General features: G+C 45.7%; 1 protein-coding gene across 3 annotated transcripts in view; it reads right to left on the reverse strand.

The window, feature by feature from the left end:
- Positions 1-24882, reverse strand: part of CAMK1D (calcium/calmodulin dependent protein kinase ID) — a 430643-nt gene that overhangs the window by 24038 nt on the left and 381723 nt on the right. For all 3 annotated transcript variants that reach the window (XM_059404328.1, XM_059404325.1, XM_059404327.1), the window contains one exon: positions 13300-13375. In XM_059404328.1, coding sequence (XP_059260311.1) covers positions 13300-13375 — 76 coding nt within the window. The remainder of the gene's footprint in view (positions 1-13299; positions 13376-24882) is intronic.

Consider the following 24882-nt stretch of genomic DNA (forward strand, 5'->3'; position numbering starts at 1 on the left):
TTCATGGTTATTCTATGTGTCTTCCCACCTTGACTGTGGGTTCTTGCATGAGGGAGAGGTTGTCATATATTGCATTTCCTTTGTATCCTTCATCAGCACTCTATAATAATCAATATTTGCCAACTGACTATTCTTTCATAAACAGGAAATAGCTACACGAAAATTGCTTGTGCGTGTTTGTGCACACAACAGCACACAGTCAAGTTGACTTACAAAGTAGGGTTGAACTCCCTGAAATGGATGTTTACTCTGGGGGAAATAATTTAACTAAAGTTTCTCAGGTGTTACAATTTCTCAGTTATTTTTGCAGTGAAACCTGCTAATGCCCTCCAAAGTGGAATGGAATGAGCACAACCATTCGTCAACAATTCTTCTCTGTGCTCACATCTGCCCTCTCCCCTGATGGTTTCCTCCACGTATCAATCTCCCTGGTCGGTTTTCCATTCAACCAGGAGATGCCCATGAGATGACATGATTCATAGATCGTACCCCCTGTACCCAGTCTGAATCCTCAAACCTGAAGCTGAAATAGATGTCTGAGGAAGGGCTCTGCCTAGGAGAGGGATTTGCACAGAATCACAGAATTTTATTCTGGGGTCCAGGAGTCCTCTTCAGGCACTGGCCAACCCCTCACTTAGGAGGCTGGGAAAGTGGGTCCCAGTGGGATGCAAGGGGTGGCTTCAACTAGAACAAGTGGCAGGCCTATGCATCTATCTGCCCAGGGCTCTGGCTTAGAGAAACAAAAACCACTTTAGCCCAATTCCACAGAGATTCATGGAGGACTGACATTTGCGCCAAATGCCGTTCATTATCATAGTGAAGAAGTCTGTCCCAGCTGCTCAGAGTTTAGAGTCTCGCTGTATGTCAATAGCAAAGGGAGGATGCTGACTTCTCTGTAGAGGAGAAACTAAGCTGTGTGCTACCTGCCAACTTAATAACAATACTCACCACCATGTGGTGAGTATTTATTGTGTGCCTGGCCCTGAGCTGTGCCACTTACACATTTGCTCATTTACGAGACATGTGTACTTATGACATAAGCACGTCCATCTTGCATTTCCAGATGAGGGTCTACATGAAGAGACGAGGCAACTTTCCCACATCGAAGGGGCAGAACAGAATTTTAATTTTACTCATCCAATTCCAGATCCAAGTTGATTAACCTTTAATACGAGCGCCGCGGTCAGCTAGGTTATAGCAAAGACAAGGAAATGAAAGCACGCTCTCTTCCTAGACCTGTCTCTGAAGTCAGGGGGCTGTGTTTTTGTATGGGGTGTAGGAAGCACAGCCAGGACCGAGGCTGGAAGACCTCCCAAAGAAATAAGACCAGCTGAGTCCTTGCACTCAGAAAGTCAACACCTAACCTTTCTAACTGGAAAGACACAGAGGAGGAGGAGAATATCAGGGACTGTTGGGGTCTGTCCATGGGAGAGAGGGATCAGAGAAAAATGGACCTGAGTTATACTGAACCAAATTCCATTACAACCACATCCAGTAGCCTCGCTGAGCTCCCATTTGGAGCCTTGAGGGGATGTGAAGGATAGAAATCCTTCTGCCAAGACTCTGTGGAACTCCGGAGGACTGGGCAGGAGTTCAGGTGTGCCTCTCCAACCCAGAGTAGTTGGGAAATCAAATAACATACATAAGTGAAATGTACCTGAAATGTGCTTAAGTGCCAAACTTATTTTCAGAATTTTAAAGAGTTTTTTTTTGGGGGGGAGCGGTTGAGAGAGAGCGCACATGCACAAGTGTGAGGCAGGGGTGGGGCAGATGGAGAGGGAGAGACTCTTCAGCAGGCTCTATGCCCAGCGTGGAGCCCAACACAGAGGTCTGTCTCATGACCCCGAGATTGTGAGCTCAGCCAAAATCAAGAGTCAGAAGCTTAACTGACTGAACCACCCACTTGCTCCAGTTATTTTCAGTATTTTATACAAAAAGCATTTGGGTGCAACAGTCCACCCTGACAATGGAAAAATCGCAGAAAAAGGCAACCCAGAATCTGCTGTTGAATCTAACTGGATAAAAGAGCTCTCAAGGAGAACAGAGATGTGACTTTTCAAGGAAAGGTTTGCTGTTGTCCTGAGGGCTGACTGTCACTCTGTTTTCAGAGAGGTTTCCTGGTGTGGTTTCCTCAGCCTGGGATTTCAAGAAACAAAGCCACAGATTCCAATCTCGGCTCCAACAAGAGCAGGTTCAGTGACCTTGAGGAAATGACATATCCTCTTTAAGGCTCAGTTTCTTTTGTGAAATGAGGATAATAATGTCCACCTTATAGGGAGATATAATATATATAACACATACCATATAATAATGTGCATTACATATAAAACACACACATTGATGGATAGATGGATGCAGACACATATATATAGATATACACAGAACCTGGGAAAGTGCTGTCACATGCTCTGTCACATGCATACTCATGCATCCTGTTCCAGTCCTTCAGCTGAAGCACTCAAGTGGGACCCTGCTCACCACCAGGAAGAACAGCGGGAGGGGGACAAAGGAGCAGACAAACCCCAAGGGACTCAGTCCAGTGGCCACAACATGGAAATGAAGCATTATATTTTTAAACTTTGTGCAAAGTCTCAGACTCGTCCACAAATGCCCATCCACCCTGACCTACATCTCTAAGCTTGCTCGAGAAAGGACCAAATTATGATCCTAACATTGTGCACCATGTTGTGAATATGAGGTGTCCCGGAGACTAGCTTGTTGTTACTCTTTAGAGACCAGTCTTTCCAAGCATTTAGCCTGGGAGCCCTTGATTCCAGATCTCCTGAGAACATGTATTCAAAGGCATATTTGTGAAGGAAAAATATTTTTATGCAATTAGACCAGGGTGCCATAGAAATGACCAAAACAACAAACCTCTATGTATATTATTGCAAACTAAGTACGCCACGTAAGGCCAACGCCAAGGCCAAAGAATCTCTGAAAAACATTCACAAAGCCCATCAAATCTGGGTGTCTCTCCTTTGGAAATGAGAGTCTGCTGGATACTCAACAACTCCAGGAAGCCCCCAGTTGCCTTTTTGTTTTGGCACTCAGTGGGTATTTATGGATGTCTGGGGCCTGTGGGAAAGGCTCTGAGCTTTTATTTAGCCTTACTCCGGATAATATAACAGACTAATAAACTAAAGCAAAGCTTTTTAAGCTGATAAACCTCTTGTACATTAACTGCAAGATCCACTTAGTGTACAAAACAGGTTCCAGCATATTACTCGGATTTATAAAATAGAATGACCAATGAGACCCGAATCATTACCAAGACGTAATCCAATCACTTCAGCAACCATATGTTTGATTATGCACGCTCCAGAACTTTCTCCATGCAAACTTGGAAGAGATCAGGCTGGAGAAACCAGGAATGGTTCGCATATTGAAACCATGTGCAGGCTGACTTCAGGAAAGCAGGATTGATGAAAATACAGTGGATAAAGGTCCCATATCATCCGCGGAGATTTGGATCCTGCCTTGAAAGCTGAAAATGAGTAAGCAGATCAGGGAAAGATCTAGGGGACAAAGGAAACACATTTCTTGGAAAGTTTATACGCAACTGGAGCTGAAGATTGGGAGCCGGGTAGGGCGGGGGTTGGGGGGGCGGAAAGGAGACTCAGTACTTCCCCGAGTGTGAGAACGAGTAGCATCTTCCGTTTGGAGTAAAGCAGGCTTCAGGGGCTGGGCTAGAAAATGCAGTGTCTATAGCTGTTGCGTCATGATCCATGGTCTCACTTGCAGGTGTCCAACTTTTTGATCGTTGCATTAGCTAGATGGATGGCACCTTGAGGATGTCTGGTAGACTCGCGCTCTCCCTAACAGTGGAAGGGAGGGCAGGCGGGGAGCGGGGGTAATGAGCAGGGAGAGCTTCAAACAGCTGGGAGTGTTGTGTTGGGAAAAACCCAGCGAAACTTCCAGCAGCTAAAATTAGTTCTCACGAGTCATGGATTTCATCCCAAAGCATGGAGGGGTGTAGACAACCCATTTGGAGGTGATTAACACCAGCGCTAACTGATGATTCTGAAACCCAGGCGGATTTCCAATTTGACTTTTTGCATTGAGACTCTTTTTTTTCTTGGTTGCGGGGCCCTTGCTTCCTCCCTCCCAGCTTGCTTCCTTCTTCCTCCCTCTCCCACCCGCTGTCTCCCATGTTCTGATCCGTGAGCAGCTGTGATGGTTTGCAGAGGGACGCCCGGCATTTGGGAAATGTCTCGGTACCGCCACACCACGGGCTTTGGCCTTTGGTCACGCTGTGCCCTTGGCCTCTGCTTACTCTCTTACAGAGCACTGCTGAGGATGGCGAGACAGTGAGCCCTCAGGGCACAGCGAGGGAACCCCTTGGCAGGATCTTGCCAGCACATGCTGCACTGCTGGGTGCAGAGTCACCAGCTTCTGGTCTGTCCTTTGCCTGGGTCCTCTGACCACCTCCATGAGAATTTCCTGACTTGCTCCTGGAATTTAGGGTCTCCCCCCTCCCCACCCCCGTTGTCTGCACCTCCTGGTCACACACGCAGCACGGAGTAAGGGGCCCAAGCTCACGACTTGCCATGGCATCCCCTATATGCTTTCTGCTTTTTTGTGTGATCTACGCACCACCTCTCTCCTGACTCTGGGCTGCTGCGCTTGGTACCAGATGGTAAATAAGGTAAAATACCATCAGGGCCTCTTTGCACTATGCTGAGAGGTGGATTAAAAATCCTGATAATTCTAAGATGCTAACTAAGTGTTAGACATCAGAAGGTCAGAGCTGAATCAGATCTTTCAAGATCTATTTGAAAAATTATGTTTCAGATTGAGTGGTCCATCTCACCTCAAACACAGTCAGCACATCGTATCTTCAGATAATTGGTCGTGAAGGATAAACCATCCATCTCCCTGCATGGCAGCCAGCATTTGAAGATAGCCTGTCCAGGGACAGATGACCATCACCTCTGTTGTGCAGTCAGCTCTCGCCTCTCAAGTAGGTGACAGCTGACAAGACTGGATTTTAACTGATCTGTTTACTGTCTGTCGCCTCCAGCAGGCAGTAAGCCCCTCCAAGGCCAGTTGGTGATTCCATCTCTGCAACCCCATCATTTTGCCTGACACGTACTGGGCTCAATAAATGTTTGTTAAGTGAGCAAATGTCAATCCTCTGCCTTCCGTTTTCCAGGCTACATCTCCTGAAACGTTTGGCTGCTGCTAAAATGATGGTTTTTAAGAGATGATGATGACATGAACATAAGAGAGCAGAGGAAGTGACATGTTTTTCTATCTGGCCTGAAGCCATGCCATTGAGTGTAAAGGTGACATAGGTGAGACATTCCCTTCCTGCTTCTCCCTCCAGTGTCCTCTCTACCCCAGGGCCTTTGTGCAACAAAGACACTGGTGGATTCCAACTGGCAGGAAGTTGCCCCTACCACCTAAAGTGCAGAATTGCTTTACCTTGATTGCCCTGCTTGTAAAATTCCCTCAGAGCTGTGCACACCTGTTCACCCACTTTCTGAAACCAGACAGTATTTGTTTGACTATGTCCTGAGGGGTCAGAGGTGTACCAACTGTCAGTGGACAGCCAATAAATTCTTTCTCCAGAAGCAGCAGGGACAGCATGGTCAAGCGGTACCTGTGTCTGAGATTAAAGCTAACCAGAAGGCATTTAGCCACACATGGGATCCACTCAGCGGAGACCACAGAGGGGAGAGGCGGCACCCTTCTGGAAGTCCTCGGAAAGTGCCACACTGAAACGCAGCCGGTGGAACAAAATCAGTGAGCCTGAGAGTGACAACCACCAAAGCCCACGGCAATACAGGTGATGGAGGGATGAAAGAGCGGGCAGGATGGAGGCTGCCATGTAGGGCAGGAGGCGGGAGAGGGAGGCGTGTGCACGGACCAGCTGCCAGAGACAGCCGTGCCGCAGCGGGACCGAGACTCTCCAGTAGAGAAAGCCCTGGAGACGACTGTAGGCTTTGTGAAAACACATCAGACCATCCAGCTCCAGGGTTCTGATTCCTTGTTCGTAAAGGAAACTTCTGCTTTTAATTTGCTTTCTCGTGGAGCATTTCCTCTTGGAGGGAGAACATGCTAGTTTGATGACATACGTATCCAATTACCCCGTGAGGCACACATCTCATGATTTAGTAAACAGACACTACAGGATTTTTGTTGTTGTTTTTGTGTTTTTAAATCTCTTTTGGGTCTGGCTAGTGTGACTCAGTTCACTGGGATCGTCTGAGCAAGACGAATCAACAGAGTAATTTAGTTTCTGAACTTCTGAAGCCCAAGTCCAGACCATGAACCCAAGGTAGCCTACATAAGGCAATGTATCCATCCCACAAAACTTAGGAGCATAACAAGATGATCGCTGCTCGCTGGCAATGCTGGTCAATTATTCCTATTAGTGTTAACAGTATTCCTCCTGAAGGGAGTAACCACTGTCATAAATATGCCAGGCTTGGTTCTTTCCCAGGGGCTGGTTATACTACATTCGCTCCTATTGGAGCTCAGGTTCCTGCTCTCTCCCTGGGACATGTGTATCCATAAAGAAGCAGCTGTCAGTGGTTTAAAATCATGATGACCACCTTGGCAAGGAGCATCCTTTGTCTCAGAAAATGGGCCTATCATGCAGCTAACGCATTCTTAGCAGCACTCTCACAAAGCCTGTTGGGCAGTGTATATTGGCCAATTGATATTTACGAGACCTAGTTCTAAAGACCGAACAATGCTGGAGGCCAGTCTAAAGGGATACTGTAAGTACTTGGCCTGGAGGATCTGGTAGGCAGGGAGGTCAGAGGTAACAGCATGACTAGGGGCCCTCCCCAGGCAGGTGAGACCTGCCCTCCCCATCCAGCCTGCCCTAAGGCTCTGATGTCTCAACTTCTTAAGACCTCAGCCCAGTTCTGATGCTGGCAAACATCTCCTGTGTTTCTCCATAGCATTCTGTATCCCTGAGCATAATTTAGGCAAACCTTTATTAACTCATCTCCTTGAAGTTTCTAGAAGAAAGGCAGTGTGTGTATGATCACAAAATTTAGTCTGGTCAGTGAAATGCTAATTCTGTGTCCTTGGAACTCGTTCTTTCTTGGCTGATTCACAGCCCCAGCCTGGACACCAGCATGCTCATCGGGAGTGCCAAAAATTTCTGTCCTCCAGCCTTCTCAGTAGCTTAAGTGATGCTGGCAAAGATGGTTGTTTGTAAGCCCTGAACCCCAAAGACAGATTCCCTGACAGGATAAGGACCCATTTGATGTATTTTTAGAAATGAGTATCGCTGATAGGGGAAAAAAACATTTCTTCTTCCAAATGATGGATGACATAGATAAGAGCGCAGAGATAAAAAGAGAAACAATCCGTCAAGTATGTGCACTGACGAAATGCAGATGGTGCCTGGTGCACAGAGAGGAGATCCTTTGGTACATGGCCTGTCACAGGTGCTTTTGCTGTGATTGGGTATCTCTGTGTGACAGGTTGATCTAATGAAAATAATGCTGCCCCCCAAAAACTGCAGAGGCTAACCTCTTCTCCATTCCAAGTGATGCGAAGAACGGGAGTTAAGTGCAGAGCCCTGCGACAGAGCTTGCTTCCCGTGTGTGCTGTCTGTGGGTCAGCATGGTGTCTCTAGCACCTAGCACAGTGCCTGGGACACAGAAGGCACTCAAGGAGTGCTAGGTGCTGATACCGATGATGACAAATTTGAAGCTAGTGGTTCTCCAAACATAGCCAGATTATGTAGAGGGATTCTATCTAGGGGCATCTGGGTGGCTCAGTGGATGAAGCATCTGCCTTCAGCTCAGGTCAGGATCCCGGAGTCCTGGGATCGAGTCCCACATTGGGCTCCCTGCTCCCTGTTCTGCTTCTCCTTCGCCTCCCTGCTCGTGCTCTCTCTTGCTATCTCTGTCTCTCTCTCTCTGAAATAAATAAATAAAATCTTTAAAAATTTTTTATTTAGAATTTGGCCTATCACTCATAAGGATCTGAACGTCTTGGAAGGTATATAACTAAGACGTCCAAAGTCCATTCATTCTCTGCTTGAGACTCAGGGTTCTGGAACACATCCAGGGAAATAGAAGCCCTGCCCGCCATTTTGGAGTCTGACCCAGTTGTTAAACCAGCCTGAGACTAATCTCTAGGACAAAGGTAGTGGTGACCAGGGAACCACCACATTAACATTCATGAAGTTTTTACTTAAAATATAAATAAAGACATATAGTATTGCTTTACTTAATACTGTATTTTAACCCTGCCAATTATTGTCTTCTATATTGTCGGGATAAGGATTTGAATGTACTATGGTCAAACTATACCCACATACATTACGCCTGGATCTCTCTCCCAGACTTCTGACTTCCGCATGTGCATACACTATTCCATGGATATCTCAAAGCGGTCTCAAGTTCAATATGCCCAAAACGAAATTTTTAATCTTACTGATCCCCCTAAACTGGTGCCCCCGCCACCCCATAATTCTTTTTTTCTTAGCCATTTACATGATCGCTTAAGCCAAAGGCTTGGCCTTACACTTGAAACCTCCGTCTCCTTTATCTCCTGCATCCAAAATACATCCACCACCTGAACTCCATCACAGCCTTCCTGGTAGAAACAACTCTGACTGCTCATCTGACAGCGCCTCCCAGTGGTCTCCACCCTCCACTGCAGCCCCGTCCAACCCCTGTTCCCAGAGTAGCCCGAGTAATCCTTGAGTGAAAATCAGGTCAGTTCACAGCTCTGGCCCAGAGCCTTCTTTGGCTTCCCACTAACCTCTGTTAACCCTAAACTTTCTGCCAAGTCTCTCCTTCCCCAGGCTCTTGCTTACCCCTTGGAATATAACTTTGCTGATATCCTGCCTTGACATCATACTGTCCCCAGGCTCGCCTTTCTGACAGTGCCCTACCTATGGGCCATGACAGAAACGTTCTTTACCGACTGCAGATCTGTTTCCTGCTTTCTTCGTCCCCAGCACGACTGTGATTTGCCCCTCCCCACATGGTCACCTGCTTCACTCAGCTGGCTGTGACTGTGCCATTTTTTCTTCCAGGACCGCTTTAGAGATGAGCATGGGAGACATTTCTGGCCAAGGAGACATGAGGGAATGCTGGCTGAGGGACTTCTGGGAAAGACAGTCTGGCTCTTATGGGCACACAGCGGGTAAACACTACCTCTTCTTCCACAAGTTGATGCTGTGTCTGTCCATGAGGACTGCAGCTGTGGCGGCCATCATGCTTGATTGGGGAGGACACAAGGGAAAACCAATGCGCTAAGGATGGCAGAGAGCGAGGGTGGCTAAGACCTGAGGTTCTGACGTCATTGTTATTATGTGAGGTAGGACTTCTCCTAAATGCAGATGCCAGCCCAGACTGGTTTTTCTGTTACTTGCAGCTGAAAGCATCTTCCGCTCAGGCCGTTCAGTCTGCCTGGAACACTGCCTCCTCACACCTTATCTGCCTGATCTACTCATCATTTAGGTTTGCTTTTATTGGGTCCTCTGCTCAGAGAAGACTTCCCCAGCCACCCGCTAGAAACAGGGAAGCTCTGTCACACTGTGTCAGGGCCCCTTGTGCTCTTCCTTTAAAGCTATATAATCAAACCTATAAATAGAGAGAACAAACTGATGGTTGCCAAAGTGAAGGAGGTTGGGGGCATTTAAAAATTAAAATTAAAATTAATTAAAATTAAATTATTTAAATTAAATTTAAATTTAAATTATTAAAATTAAAATTCCACATTCACTTATGAGGTTTCTTCGAAACCTGTCTCTTTCACGAGACTGTGAGCCAGATTCACAAACACAGGGGCTGCGTATATGCTGTTGAGTGTTCCTTCCCAGTCCCTAGCAAAGTGACAGGTGCACGGCACATATTCAGTAAATATTTGCAGAAAGAAATAAACAAACGCAAGCTGGATAAAACATGGAAAGAAACATCCTCTCTCCTCTCAGTGGGGTGACCCCATCTGCACATGAGGGCACATGTTAGCACAAAGAGCCGGACTGGAAGTCGGAGTGGGACTGGGGTTCAAATGTCGATTCTGATACCAAGTTACATTATTTGGTCTCCCTGAAGTTTTATCTTCTCTCACCAAGTTTAATAAAAACTGCCTCTATCTTGTAGGGTTGTAAGGGAGGGTGAAGGGAGATAAAACTTGGGACCACATTTATATTTCTGCACTGTTATACAGATGTTTGATGTTAGAATTATTAAAAAAGCGATGATCTGTCCATCTTGAAATGTCCATATTTTAAGGGGATTCCCCTGTAATAATTCCACTGTGCACAGTACAACCAAATCATTTACTTTGAACTGAAGAGTGTCCCTCTCAAATCCATAGGCTGAAGCCCTAACCCCCAGTGTGATGGTTTTTGGAAATGGGCCTTTGAGAGTTAATTAGGTTCAGCTGAGGTCATGAGGATGGGGTCTCCATAATGCGATCAGTGCCTTTGTAAGAAGAGGACACCAGAGAACTTGCATGTTCTGTTTCTGCCTTGCGAGGGCACAACAAGAAGATGGCAGTCAGCAAGGTAGAACAGAATCAGTAGGCACCTAGATCTTGGACTTCCCAGCCTTCCAAAGTATAAGAAACAAACCTGCTGATGAAGTCATCTGGTCTACCGTGTTTTGCTCTAGCACCCAGAGCTGTCTAAGACACGAGTGCTTATCCCAGTAAAGCCATCTGTACCTCCTCATAGCTGTGTAGACACCCTACCACCACGCCAAGACTTCAGGGAGACAATCTCAAATACAGTTATAGATACCAAGGGAATCTATCGACTTTAGTCTAGACCAGAGTAGTGGTTCAAATTTCAGAACAGATGTGAAGAAACAAGCAAGCAGAAGCCCAGATGAAGGGGTGCTTTTTACCAAGCTCCAGATTTCTCTAGAGGACACCAGCCTTAGTCCTCTGGGGAAGGGCCCGTCATTCATTTCTTTCAATCTTCCATGTCAAGTTTAGCAAGATAGGACCTCTGACAAGAATTTCAGTAGGGGGTTTAAGGAGCCAGAGTAAAGAACACATGGCCTATGTCTGCTTTCTGCTTACCCAGGAAGCTCCCTAATGCTGCATATCCCTAATGAGATATGCAGAAGTGTGGTGTGTGTGTGTGTGTGTGTGGTGTGTATGAATTTATTAAGGGAGAGGGTCCACAGCTTTCACCAGACTCTCAAATAGTCTGTAACTTCCCCATCCCCCCAAAAAATGATGAAATTACCATAGAAGACAGTCAATGTGCTTTGAAAGTGAGAGCACTATATAAGTGCAATATGGCCGTTTTACAGCTCAGATGCACCTGGCCTTTACCTGTTTTCATAAGTGGGAGCCACAGAGGCCAAGGGCATTATAATAGATAATTCCTGTGATAATGGCAGGAATCTACAGGAGCTGTCAACTAAATCCACACTAAACTACAAAAGCTGCCCAGTTGAATGTACACTGTAGAAAGACTGCTTGCCTTCCAGATAATGAGACAAAGCCAACACAGGGGGGATGTTTCCAGCAATCCCTGAGGATGCCACATATTGCCAGAACTTTCTCTGATCACAATCCCCCATGGTCTTTCATTGTGTGTAGTGGGCTCTATGTGCTAGAAAGCCTTCCCTTCCTCAGGATGAAATTCATTTGCTATCCATTACAGACGCCAGTTGGCACAAACCCACCCTAGGAATATGTTCCGTAGTAAGTGTTTGAGAGTACCACTGAAAAAAGAAATTGTAATAAAAAACTAACTTTACAGAGGACTTAAGAAAAATAAAAAACAATAATAAAACCCAAAATTGATCACCTTGAAATAACCGCAACAACCCTATGCTTATGATGGCCTTTTCTTGGTTGTAGAGATGAGGTGCTTGAGAAGAAATGGGGACTCCACTGGCTCAATTTTGGTTTTTATCACACTGTTTCTCATTTTGATCTCTTTGGGAGATTTCTTAGTAATTTCATAGTGCTTTGTAGCCCCAGGAAATCCAAGGTAGCACATGAAAAGATGCTCAACATCTTTAGCCAAAAGAGAAATGTATTGGAGAATAATTTATAATAGCCAAGGTAGAGAAGCAGCCCAAGTGTCCACTGATACACATACACACAGAGGAATATTACTCAGCCCTAAAAAATTGTCATTTGCAACAATATGGATTAACCTATAGAGTATGATGCTAAATGAATTAAGTCAGACCGAGGAAGACAAATATCATATGATTTCATTCATGTGTGGGATCTAAAAAATGAAACAAATAAATACATAAGCAAATAAAAAGCAGAATCAAACCTATAAATAGAGAGAACAACTGATGGTTGCCAGAGAGAAGGAGGTTGGGGGATGGGTCACATGGGTGCAGGGGAGTGGGAGGTCCGGGCCTCTAGTGATTGAATGAATATGTCGTGGGGATGAAAGGGGCAGCCCAGGGAACATGGCCGATGGTACTGTGACAGCGGGCAGCTGCACTTGTGGAGAGCACAACATAACCAACAGAGTTGTCAAATCAACTATGTTTTACACCTGAAACTAGTGTTAACCCCATGTGTCAACTCTACTCAAACAAATACATTACAAGTAAATTTTAAAAAACGAGGACTGCAAATCAAACCCACAACGATAGCACTTCTTACCGAACAGGATGGCCATTGTAAAACATGGGAACTCAGTGTCAGGAAATGTGTAGAGAAACAGGAACCATTGTGCGTTGCTGTTGGGAATGTAAAGTGAGGGTGCTGCCTTACAAAGGAGTGTGAAGACTCCTCAAAAAGTTAAATGGAAGCACCGTCCGATCCAGCAACCCCACTTCCAGTATAGACCCAAAGGCAGATGTCTGTACACCTGTGCTCATAATAGCACTACGCACAATAGCCATGAGGTGGAAACCACCCCATGTTCACTGAAGGCTGAATGGAAAAACAATGTATTATAGGCATATAACAGACAAATACTCAGCCTAAAAAGAAGGAAATTCTGACACCTGCTACAACACTGATGAATCTTGAAGACATTATGATAAATGAAAAAGCCAGTTGCGAAAGGACAAAGGCTATATGATCCCACTGGCATGAGGGACCTAGAATAGTCGAGTTCATGGAGACAGAAAATAGGAAGGGGGCTGCCCAGGACTTCAGGAAGTTAGTGTTTAACAGGGACAGAGATTCCCTTTGGGAAGATGAGAAAGTTCCAGAGATGGCCAGTGGTGATGGTTGCACAACACTGGGAAGGTACCTGATGCCACTGAACTTGTACATTAAAAAATGCTTAAAAGGGTAAATTTTGTTATGTATATTTTGACACAATAAAAAAGAAAAAAAGAAAGAAAGAAAAAAGGAGCCAAGGTGGCCAGCGGTACTTACAAAATATAGGCAATCACTCCGATGGACCAGCAGTCAACAGCCTTGCTGTATGGTTTCTGGGCCAGGACCTCGGGAGCTGTGGAGTGACAAAGGAGAGACACAAGCATGACAAGTTAAATGCCCAAGACATAAAACATTTTTTAGATTTTTCTTCTCTTTTTCTGTCCGCCTCTCAAGCTGAACTTTCCATCATGCTAAAAACTGAGTAGAGATATAGAACTTAATTTACGTATTGGCTTTTCTAACTAGAAAAAAATACAAGAACACTGTGTGTGCGTGTGTGTGTGTGTGTGTGTGTATAACAAGATTAACAAAAAAGTTCAACCAATCAATCAATCAATCAGTTAGAGTAGGTGACACTTTCATATTGGGACTGGGCTAGGTACCGCAGCTCAGGCAAGACTGAGTCAGAGAAAGATACCCTCCACTCACAGCCTAGGGTGTGACTTCCCCTAAAATTAATTTGGGGAAGCATTTCTGGCCCCAGGGCAGAGTGGAGTGGCAAGGCAGAGTGGAGTGGAAGGCAGGGCCTTCCTGGGTGCCGTGGGGCGTGAAGGTGAGGCCCCCTCTTAATACTTTCATGGATGCCACAATCCAGGGGAGGGGAGACCTGAAATCTGGTCCTAGGAAACCTGCCTTAGACCTGCTTTCAGCTCCCTCTGGAAGGTTTTGGGCAGGTGACCTCCTCAGTACTAACATTTCATTTTCTCACCCAAGAAATAGCAAAAAGGCTCCTAACTCCCAATTCCTCAGTTCTAACCCAAGAGCCCTCCATCCTGGGGGTCTCAGCTTGTTTTGTCCTAGAGCCTTGCTTTCTGTTCCTGGCCTTGCAGCTTGAGCCTCTGCTGGATACCCACACCCAGTGTCTCCCAACCGGCAGTGGCTGTCACACATCTTTGTGCAAAGAGTAAATAAATACAAGAAAAAACAGTGCAACTTCACAAACAAAATCTCCTTTTTACCCAAATACACTTGACAGACGTGTCTTTAGCATAGACCTTCCAGAAAACCTAAGCGAGTAGACAAAGTAAGACAAGCTGTCTGCTGGATTGTGTGTTCTATGGCTTTGGGATGAATTAACTCATTTACACTAATTGGCCTTGGTGGGGGCAAGGGCTTAATTATTATTATTATCATGACTCCCAAGTCACAGGACCCAGAGGGACTGATGGGTCAAGGAACCTGCCCAAAATGATCCAGCGAGAAAGTAGTCTCTACACTGACTTCCTCCCCAACTGGACTAACAGGGAATGATGTCCCTGCCATGATCTGGGTCATTCATAAGTATTTTCTACTATAACCCTTTCAACAACCCTCACAATGATCATTCTCTGCCCCTGATCTAAGGGAAATGAGCCTCAGAGAAGTTCTTTTTCTGATGCTACCCAGTAGAAATGGACCAGCTGGGATCTGAACCTGGTCAATTTCATCCTCATCCCAGTTCCATCCATGGGAATATATTTACTGTTAAGTTGAGTGCTACCTGTAAGAAAAGTCCTGTGGCAGAAAAACTAACAGGGAAATCCTCTCTTATCTTTGTTACAATGAATTTTCCTAAGCAGGACTATGGATTTATACAAACTTCTGCTGATTATTTCTGGTTATGATGGTAAGAAATACAATCCACAGATAAACCCCAAATCTACTTCTCGATTTCAGCTCCCATTCCTCCACATTTGAACTGGACTTTTTGTCTTTTTTATCAAGAGCAAAATAAATATGTCTGTATGTCCTATCTTTGCTCCGTTCACCCTCCATGCAGTAGTAAAAGGGGAAGCAGAACCAAAAAGCCAGGAAACTCACAAACTGAAGTAGCCCTTGGATAATGGGGGGCTGGACCCATCAATACCTCCTTTTCCCTATAACTGCTACAAACATATTTCTCAGACACTTCTATTATGGCAATTGACAAAAGGGAGACGTTTGTCACATTAATGTCCTGCTGATTTAGGACATATGCTCTCTCTGAGCTGATGTTCTGGTCCGAGCGACCACAAGGGCACAGATGGTGGGAGGTGACTGCATCAGCAAGGAGCTAATTTCTAGCCCCCAGAGCCATCCGTGTGGCCTGATAGAAAGTTCAAAGGAGGCACAGAAGGCTCACTGGCGATGTCTGACCCAGTGTCACTTCCCAGCAGGACAGACAGCAGATATTCTGAGCACAGAGCCAGGCTGGTGGGTAGGAGCCCTGGCTTCCACGTCATGGGATCTGCTGAACCCCTTACAGAGAGGGCAAGCCAGCCAGTCTCAGCCACCCCAGGGTACCAGGTGTCAAACAGTGGTGCAGGGGCAGCAAGAGTTCAGTGCGGGATATGGGGCAAAGCTCATGTCACACACCAGGTATGACACGGCGACAGCCGTGGGGAAGGAGCCCTGAGAAGGAAGAGGTTGGCACCTCCAATAGTTAATGCCACAGTTTATAAGCAAAGATTGAGCTGATCCCCTGAGCCATGATGTGTAGAGGGGTAAGAGTCCCAGTCCCTGAAAAGCAGCTTTCACTCTGAGGAAGAGTTGACCCTGTGTTCTTCGGAGCTTCCCAGACTCAGGTCCCCAGCACTCTGGGGGTGAGAGGGAGGGCCCCTTAAAAGAACATCTTCTTCCTCTTCTCCTCCCCCTCGTTCCCTGTGTTTTAGATAGAGGGAAATTCTGGCCACCATCCATTATCCTGAAGACGAAAGAATAAAGAACACAGCGTCCCTCCAGAAGTCTGTATACCCAGGGGCAAGTGCACACTCAGCATCTCGCCTTGGTGAGGGGCTGGTAGGGTGACCCGCATTCTGGCGAATAGTGCAAGGCCCTCTGTGCCCTTGAAAAGGAACTGACTGATTTGTAGTATGCGACACGGAACAGGAAGATTGCTTGAGATGTTTAGATTCTTTTTTTTTTTTTTTTAAAGATTTTATTTATTTATTTGACAGAGAGAGATCACAAGTAGGCAGAGAGGCAGGCAGAGAGAGAGGAGGAAGCAGGCTCCCTGCTGAGCAGAGAGTCTGATGCGGGACTCGATCCCAGGACCCTGAGATCATGACCTGAGCCGAAGGCAGTGGCTTAACCCACTGAGCCACCCAGGCACCCCGAGATGTTTAGATTCTTGAAGCCACACATGGCACATGTAATTTATAAAATATGAGATTCTGGGGCACCTGTGTGGCTCAGCCATTAAGCATCTGCCTTCGGCTCAGGTCATGATCCCAGGGTCCTAGGATCGAGCCCCGCATCGGGCTCCCTGCTCAGCAGGAAGCCTGCTTCTCTGTCTTCCAGTCCCCCTGCTTGTGTTCTTTCTCTCTCTCTCTCTCTCTCTCTGTCAAATAAATAAATAAATCTTAAAATAAAATATGAGATTTTGTGTAAATGGTAAAATTTATAACATCAAGTGTACGGCTTTGTGGGGTTGTCTTTTTAAAAAAGGGATCTGTATCTTTCTCAGATGCTTCTAGTCTCGAAACTGACAGAAGACAGCCACGGACAGAAAGATGCCAGGGTTAGTAGCACGGGTGTTGGCGGGGAGATTTCTAAATGATTAACAAGCAAACATCAAAGTAACAATACGGGGAGTGGAAGTCTCCGTACATGTGCCAAACATTTCTTGTTCTTTCTGGTGTTGTGTCCTATCTAGGTTCTGTCAACAACAACACAATAAAAACACTTTTTAACCAGTGGCAGGTGAACCACTGGCCTTCTGGCAAGGGTGAGATCACTGCACTTGAGACAAATGGGGAGAGTGAAGTCTTCCAACATGTAATGTAACAATGAGAAAAGAGAAAGCTGAGAAAGGGTATTCTCACCAACCAAAGACATTTTTTAAAAAATGAATCACAGCAATGTGTAAACCTGGTGATTCACAGACCTGTACTCCTGGGGATAAAAATACATTATATGTTTATAAACAAATAAATAAATAAGTAAAAATTTTTAAAAAATCAATCACAGCAACAGACACCAATGGGCTTCATTCCAATTCCACTTTTGATTTGATCCTTGAAACCAAACGGTCACAGCGCACCTGGGTTAAGCTCCTGACTCTGGATTTCAGCTCAGGTGATGCTCTCAGGGTCGTGAGATCGAGCCCTGCATTGGGCTCGGTGCTCATGAAGTCTGTTTAAGATTCTCTCCCTCTCCCACTGGGTGGGTGGGTGAGTAAAAACATAAATAAAATCTTAAAAGACAAAAAATAAATATTGTCTGGGACAGTGTTTGAACAAGCCTACCTACATCCTGCTAGCTACTTTTCATCTAGGAGTGATTCTTGGAAAGCAACAATTCTCAGGCAATATTCAAAACCCTCCTGACGATTTTCTATGACCATGCTGAGGTATTTCCCCCCTGCTCTCCTCTGGGTCCTGCAGTTGGTTCCCTTTGTTTCCCAACCTGTTGAATTCTCCTGGTTTGGGGCCCCCCTCCTACCCTCTCCCTCGCCCTTCTGGCATGCAGCCTGTGCTCTGCGAGGGTCCACCTCTGGCTGGGATCTTTTGAGAGACCAGCTGTCACTTTGAGAAGCAGCCACACTCCCTTATACCATACGATCCTTGGCAAGAATTCGGCTGTCATTCTAAAAAGCCACAGCATCCAGTTTACCAACACTCAGACAACAAATGAGCTTCCAGGCAGAGGAGGCCCAGAGACAGTCAAACAGGGGCCTTGCAAAGCAGGAAGAGTTTTCTGAGCCATGCTCCCCACAAATCCACTGCCCGACAATGTCAGATACCAAAGAACTTCTTCATCAAGCCGAAACATTTTTTTCTTCTGATTGTAACCAGTGCAACTCACGTACTTCATATGTAGTGGGAGGGTGACAGTGACTCTCATCACCGCCACACCTCCTCAGAGAGCAAGGCTTTGAACTAAAAGAACTGAATTGTTATGACTGATGCTTGACAAAGAGAGCTGTCTTGAAAAGTCATTGCAGCCGGTTTGTGATGCCATCAGCCCCCAGGCAGAGCAGGAAAGGGCTGAGTCTCCTGGTACAGCCTAGACTGAAGGAAAGGACTCAGGCAAGAGAACCCTGGCGTTTCTCTGGTGCATCTCAAATCCCAGTCCCTGGAGGCTGTCAGGGGCTGTCAGGGGAGCAGACTCCCTTGCCCCAGGAGGTGCCGAAAAGGGCATTTGCAAGATGGCTAGTGGTTAAGTGGGAGCAGCTCTGCCTGGGTGACATGTGTTGGGTTTCCTGGTCCACCCACCAAAATCCTGTAACACGCCAGCCTCCCGGGCCTCCCATCATACCTTCGGCATCTCTTCCCCCCTGCATGAATCACACTGTCAACCGCCAGGCTTCATGCCCCTTGACCACAGGCACATAGCTCAGGTCTGTATTTTTAAGGCTTAGCACACTCTGCGTGGTTAGCAAATGGCTATTCTTGACATGAATTTGGGGGATAAAACAGGCAGAAGCAGCCCCAATTCTCTGCATGGGGCCCATTGTCCTGTGTGTCACTCTCCTTGGGAAACCTTTTTTCAAAGGGATTTCAAAATGACTACTTTTAGATCTAAAGGGCAGAAAAATATATTCTATTAAGTGATCTCTCGGAACTTCCTTCCTGGTCCGAGCTTGAGGTTAACAATTCTGTGTTCTTAGAAAGAGCATCCCCTTGGCTGACTTCATTTACTCCAGCAAATACAAGTTCTGATACCACGTAAAGGAGGCAGCTTTAGCAGAGCACCCGCGAGCTACTGGAGAGATCTTTGGACCAACAGATGTGGTCCTCCTGTCTGAGGCTTTTCTCTTGCTTTTTAGTGAAACAGTTGGTTCAAAATGTAAAATAATCGAATTTACTGCTGTGAGACTCACTACCAACCCACTGTGGAAAATTCCACTGGGTGGGAAACGTCCTAAAACCCAAGCTGTTTTATTTTGGTTGAGAGCAAGGTTTCCGGGTAAAGGGAAGGACTCCAAAGGTTTCAAAAGGGAAGGAAAAAAGTTCAGAAACCTTTCATCTTGTTTTTAAAACAATTAAACTGCCCATTTTCTTTACTGAAAGAGAAGACTAGAAGTGGGAAGAGCAGCCGTCTAATGGCGTGGGGGTGGCACTCAGTCCCCAGGCTCTAAAAAAACAGAAAAGGAATTTTCCCTTTTCCTGTGCTTTCAGGGATGTGCTGAAGAGCACTTTCTGCAGAGAAAGGAGGAGATGGAGAAGATCTCACCCTGTTACCAAGTTCATGTCCAAGGCTGTTTGTCTTCCTGTATGGAAGTTGAGTACCACTGCCTTGGGTACCTCAAATTTGACTGTCTCCAGTGGATGGAGGACAGGGACACATCAGGAAGGGGTGGCCTAGGGTGGGAAGAGTAGCCCTCAATGCCAGAAAAGGAAAGCGCATGTCCCAGGACCAAGGCAGTGTTTCTGGCATTCTTCAATTGCATGATAGCTTGGGTTCCATTTCAGGCACTGGCTTTATGGTGTGAAGGAAGCAGCCTTGGGCTCTGCCCCCCCGCGGCACCCTTGTTCTCCTGGGTGCTGAGAGTGGACACAAACCACAGAAGTCATGCCAGCCGCGGCTCCCTTCTTAAAGAAGGTGATCAGACTACTTGAGACAAGATCGTGGCCAGATGGGAGGCATGTTGATTTGAAACTCTGAATAAAGCTCTGAGAAATACTGCACTTACTGTAAGTAAAACTTAAAAATATCTAAGAAAGGATATATTACCTCTAATAGTCAAATGGTGGGGAAGAAAGGCTGTGGCTAGAGTGTTGTGAGACTATGCCTTGCTTTGTGCTCTAAGTTAACCGGTTTAGTGCTGAGGAGTAGGAAAGGTACAGAGGCTTATTTTATCATTAAATGGGACTGGAAGATGTGAAATGGTTGCCTGGATGTAGGTGGTTTTAACTCAAAACAACTTCAGTTGTCTGGATGCAAGAAGCTTTAAATAGACACGCTTGCTCTTTAGTGAAAGAAATCTGGGATTCCCCACTTACTACACCTGTGGACTTGGGCTAGTCATTAGATCTCTGTAAGCCTCCAGATGGTTCATCTGTAAAATGGGTACATTCACAGAGCCCAACCCTCCAGACTGGAATGAGGCTTCATGAAAACAATTACATAGTAAGTTAGAGCTAGAACTAGCAGTAGTTTACTATGTAAGGGTGAAGGGCTGAGAGAACCACAGGAACAAAACCAGAATGGAGGTTTTATTATTTTTTAGAATTAAGGATGGACAGATCCTTGATAATGTTTGGTACTTTGTCTTGATTCTAGCTTTGCATCATGGAAATGATTCATCAATGGAGATTTCCACCCAATGCAAAATTAGAACCTTTAGAAATCAGAACTGAACTGGGACCACGCGTGATGCAAGGGCATGTTTGAGGACTTGAATCTTTGACTTGGAGGGAGCCTTCGAATGCCCTATACCAACCTCCTATCTAGTTGGTCTCTCTGTCTGTCGAGTTACAGATCTTTTTGTTCATTTATTCTTCAAAATACTTCTCCAGTCCCCTGTCGGTCCAGGCATGGTTCTAGAGACGGCAACCCAGGAACTGCCCATTCATCACTGCTGACAGCACCATAGGCATGAGAATAGTCTGTCATGGCCTCAAGGGGGCGATGCCCAGCTCCAGCAGATTCTCTTCATTGGCCCCAATTAGAATTCTTTCTTAAAAGGAGATTAGAAAAATTTGTTCTGGAAGACTACTTATAAATATGAGCACACCCTAATTTTTTCCCTCATTCTTTGGAGTTTGCAAAGCTTTTGCCATTTCCCTTACTTGCAGAGAAGAGCTGACCAGACACTAAGATTAGCAGCCCTCTGCTTTTCCTTGAATGAGCTCCTGTCTTTGGGTATGGGTTGGAAATGTCTAACGTGCTTGCGATGTCAGCAGGAAGAGGTGAGCAGACAGGCCGCTTGCCATCCTATGACCTAGTCCAAGGTCCATTTGTGTCTCTTGCTAGCTGGCTTCACCTCCCTGAAGCGGCCAAGGAGAAAGACCCTTGACTTGAACTTTGTGTAGGTTACAGAGGGGAAGAAGAGTCCCTAAAACGTGAGCGTCCATCTTGGTCAGAGGTAGCAGAGACCTCTTTTAATATCATGGCTCATGAACATGGATCATGGGGCCTGGGTGGTCAGGGGGACTAGATCCAAGTTCCACTCTACTAGCTGGGTTAGGCAATGTGATTGCACCTTTACAGGGAGGAGCCTAACCAAGAAGTAGGGAGAGGGGAGCTTTTCTAGTAGAGCACTTTCAAAATGCTACGACTGACTGATCAGTCTTACACAGTGATAGATCATAGGGAGAAAAATGAAGGGGGCTTCTCAGGACAACATTTTTAATACAACAGAGAAAAGACTGTAGTAGGGTCTTTCTCTTTCTTTTAAACATTCCAGGTATATTCATTTGGAAAGTTAAAATGTTCATATCTTATTTCAAGAGGGATTCTGGAAAGACATTTTGGTTCTCCTGTAATGAACTTACCAATTATCATGAATAGGGCAGACTACTGATGAGGAATCTTGGAACTTGCTCAGAAATCTTCAGTGGCTCCTTGTTTCTTAAAGAATTATGTTCCAACTCCTTGAGTTGAAATACAAAGATATCAAGATGCTGGTCTTGGTGCTACATGTGGCCCAAGATTATGACTCTCCCGTTCTCAGACTATAAGGACTCTGTTAATCATTCTGTCCTCCAAATTTGTTATCTGTAATGCTGGAAATCATGAAATTATAGTGAAGATTTTTTAAAAAATTATGCGATGGTACACAAAGAGAGTCGCACTAGCATCTCTCCATAATCTGGCCATGGATCAGAGGACAGAATTACAGCCTGGGTCCAGGGCTGGCGTATCTTGGAGAATTTGTTAACTTTCTATGCCTCAGTTTCCTGTCTCAAAGGGCACCTGCTGCTTCGTCCTGAAGTTATGTCTTCACGGTAAAGAATCTGAGCCTCAGTGAGGTGTTCCATGGGGCCCTTTACGTTAAGGAATATGGTTAGGGCTTTGTGTCCGGGGCTGGCCATTTGGATCCCTGTCTTCCTGTTTTTGAGGAATTTCCACAAGTAGTGAGAAGAAACAGCTCCCTTGTTGGTGAATGAGTAAACAGGGCCTTAAATCAAATCGTAATCCAGCCCCAAAAAGAGTCAGTGATAGCACGTATCTGAGAAGTGGTGAGGGGGATTTCTTTAAAACGCTGGGAGAGAAACAGGACATTTCTACCCAGCGGCTGCCTGTCCAGGGATGACAAGTAGAATTCCACAGATGAAGGGAAATAAAATTCAGGCATCCATTTCAGGGAAGAATTTGGCCTCGGGAGGAACTGATGACAACACAGAGCAGGACTGATGACGCAGCATCCGAACCCTTTCTGTCGGTGGAACATCCAGCAGCAGGGGGATTAAAAAAGAAAAAAAGGGGCGCCTGGGTGGCTCAGTGGGTTAAGCCGCTGCCTTCGGCTCAGGTCATGATCTCAGGGTCCTGGGATTGAGTCCCACATCGGGCTCTCTGCTCAGCAGGGAGCCTGCTTCCTCCTCTCTCTCTCTGCCTACTTGTGATCTCTCTCTGTCAAATAAATAAATAAAATCTTTAAAAAAAAAAAAAAAGAAAAAAAAACCTGGGTAACGAAGGGTTTTACGTGAGTGCCCTCATAAATGGTGTTGTGTCACCGAGAGTTAGAGTAGCCATCTGGATTTGCCGGCACATCAAAATACAACTGAAATATGGACTCATTCTTCGCCTGTGGTTTGCCTTCCCTCCAAAGTCACGGCAGGTCAGAGTCGTCGCGTGCTCTTGGGACAACTCTGTCCTTCTGCTGATAGAAGTCCCTTTGCCCTTTCTTGTCCTGCTCTTAGAGTTGTAATTGACTAAAAATGCATCACAAAGCGGCAGCTTGCTCAGATTTTCCTAGTAGCCTTTGAATTTCACCACAGGCATGAAAAGTCCCCTCGGAAACACTGTCCCGGTTTATAATTACCATCCCGATTCGGAGCTGGGTTACCATTCAAATGCTACCAAAGCCAGAATGTGGCCGGTAGGAGGAAAGGCAAGGCTAAGGAATGGGAAGGGAGTGGAAAATGGTGTGGGGTGGGGGCTGCTGTGTGTTTGAAAATGTGGGAGAGATCTGGAATTCAGTGGGAGGGAGGAAGGGAAATGTTCTGAGTGAGGCAATTCAGAGCAACATGGCGAGAAATAAGCCTGTGATGTGTTCCTTTAGAGGTTGTCCCAAGATCCAGGGCAATGGGATGGCTACTTTGTTGCTTCTGAAATCTGACAAGTTTGGCTTGAAGATTAAGAGGAAATGTACATAGCCAACAGACACATGAAACAGTGCTCCACATCACTCACCATCAGGGAAATACAAATCAAAACCACAGTGAGATACCACCTCACAGCAGTCAGAATGGCTAAAATTAACGAGTCAGGAAATGACAGGTGTTGGCAAGGATGCAGAGAAAGGGGAACCCTCCCACACTGTTGGTGGGAATGCAAGCTGGTGAAGCCACTCTGGAAAACAGCATGGAGGCTCCTCAAATAGCTGAAAATAGAGTTACCCTATGACCCAGCAATCTCACTATAGGGTATTTACTCTAAAAATACAAAAGTTGTGATCTAAAGGGCCACACGCACCCAATGTTTAAAGCAGCAATGTCTATAATAGCCACACTATGGAAAGAGCCTAGATGTCCATCAACAGATGAATGGATAAAGAAGATGTGGTGTATATATACAATGGAATACTATGCAGCCATCAAAAAACAAAATCTTGCCATTTGTAACAACATGGATGAAACTAGAGGGTATTATGCTGAGCAATAAAAAGTTAATCAGAGAAAGAAAATTATCATATGATCTCTCTGATATGAGCAATTTCAGAGGAAGGGTGGGGAATCGTGGGGAGGAAGGGAGGGAAAAAATGAAACAAGATGGGATCAGGGAGGGAGACAAACCATAAGAGACTCCTAATCTCAGGGAACAAACTGAGGATTGCTGCAGGGGTGAGAGGGGAGGGAAAGGGTGGCTGGGTGATGGACATTGGGGAGAGTATGTGCTATGGTGAGTCTGTGAATTGTGTAAGCCTGATGATTCACAGACCTGTACCCCTGGGGCAAATAATACATTACATGTTAAGAAAAAATAATAATAAGAGGAACTTTACAGGCATTCCTTGTGTTTTAGTTTTTAATCATTAAAAGAAAAAAAAAAGGAGTAAGTTCCCAAAATGCCGCAAGGCTTCTTTCCCTCCTCACCACCACAGCAAAGTGGAAGCAATTTAGAAACTATGCCACCCCATCCCAGTGTGATATAGAGAGGAGCCATCCGGAAATTACAGAAGGGTGAAAAGTGCTATACACACAGTTAGCGGACTGAGTTGGGGGGCTGGGCATGTGGAGTGGGGGCTCCTCCAAGACGTGGCTAGGGGTCCTCTGCCCACATGCTGACAAGCAGCTTCTGTCCCTATCAGGCTAATAGAAGGAGCAGCCTCCCCACTCTCTAACAAATGGGGTCTGGTTGCAACACCTGGGGTGATGAAACCCTCACTGCTAGTTGCCACTGACTAACTGCTGAGAGAGAAGGAAGGAGAAAATTCTTATCCAGGTCCTCTGTCTACCCATCTGTGCCCTGCATGGCCATTTCCAAGTTCTATAAACCCTGTTTCACCACCAG

Source organism: Mustela nigripes, chromosome 6 (assembly GCF_022355385.1).
Source record: "Mustela nigripes isolate SB6536 chromosome 6, MUSNIG.SB6536, whole genome shotgun sequence".
Classification (NCBI taxonomy): Eukaryota; Metazoa; Chordata; class Mammalia; order Carnivora; family Mustelidae; genus Mustela; species Mustela nigripes.